Here is an 868-nt window from a genome sequence, read left to right as displayed (position 1 = left end):
GCTCTCTGGCCGCGCGTGCGGCCGCACGCCCAGCGCCTCTAGCTTAACCCCGCGCCCGGGCCGCGCCTCCTCCTCCCACTCCTCCTGCTCTCCTCCCCCGCCGCTTCCGTTTCTCGAGGGAAAGGCTGCTGCCTCCTGCTCTGTCCGCATCCCCTGCTTAGCTGACGGCCCAGAGGGTGGGTGCCAATTCCACCAGCAGCTGCAACTGAAAAGCAAGGTTCAGAAATGTCAGATATCCTCCGGGAACTGCTCTGTGTCTCTGAGAAGGCTGCTAACATTGCCCGGGCATGCAGGCAGCAGGAAGCCCTCTTCCAGCTGTTGATAGAAGAAAAGAAAGAGGAAGAAAAGAACAAGAAGTTTGCAGTTGACTTCAAGACACTGGCTGATGTACTGGTACAGGAAGTTATAAAACAGAATATGGAGAACAAGTTTCCAGGCTTGGAAAAAAATATTTTTGGAGAAGAATCCAATGAGTTTACTAATGACTTGGGGGAAAAGATTACCTTGAGGTTGTGTTCAACAGAGGAAGAAACAGCAGAGCTTCTTAGCAAAGTCCTCAATGGTAACAAGGTGGCATCTGAAGCATTAGCCAGGGTTGTTCATCAGGATGTTGCCTTTACTGACCCAACTCTGGATTCCACGGAGATCAATGTTCCACAGGACATTTTGGGAATTTGGGTGGACCCCATAGATTCAACTTATCAGTATATAAAAGGTTCTGCTGACATTAAATCCAACCAGGGAATCTTCCCCTGTGGACTTCAGTGTGTCACCATTTTAATTGGTGTCTATGACATACAGACAGGGGTTCCCCTGATGGGAGTCATCAATCAACCTTTTGTGTCACGAGACCCAAACACCCTCAGGT

The 868-nt window shown here is 50.0% G+C and overlaps 1 protein-coding gene across 1 annotated transcript; it reads left to right on the top strand.

The window, feature by feature from the left end:
* Positions 1-9: 9 nt before the first annotated feature.
* Positions 10-864, top strand: LOC108523275 (inositol polyphosphate 1-phosphatase; the record flags this gene model as incomplete). The annotated part of the gene is made up of 1 exon (XM_017863804.1): positions 10-864. A coding segment is annotated over exon 1 (639 nt), but the record flags the coding sequence as incomplete, so codon positions are not given.
* Between the last annotated feature and the right edge of the window lie 4 nt (positions 865-868).

This window comes from Rhinopithecus bieti, unplaced genomic scaffold (assembly GCF_001698545.2).
Source record: "Rhinopithecus bieti isolate Rb0 unplaced genomic scaffold, ASM169854v2 scaffold_74688, whole genome shotgun sequence".
Lineage (NCBI taxonomy): Eukaryota > Metazoa > Chordata > Mammalia > Primates > Cercopithecidae > Rhinopithecus > Rhinopithecus bieti.
This window is presented reverse-complemented; position numbering and strand designations above follow the sequence as displayed.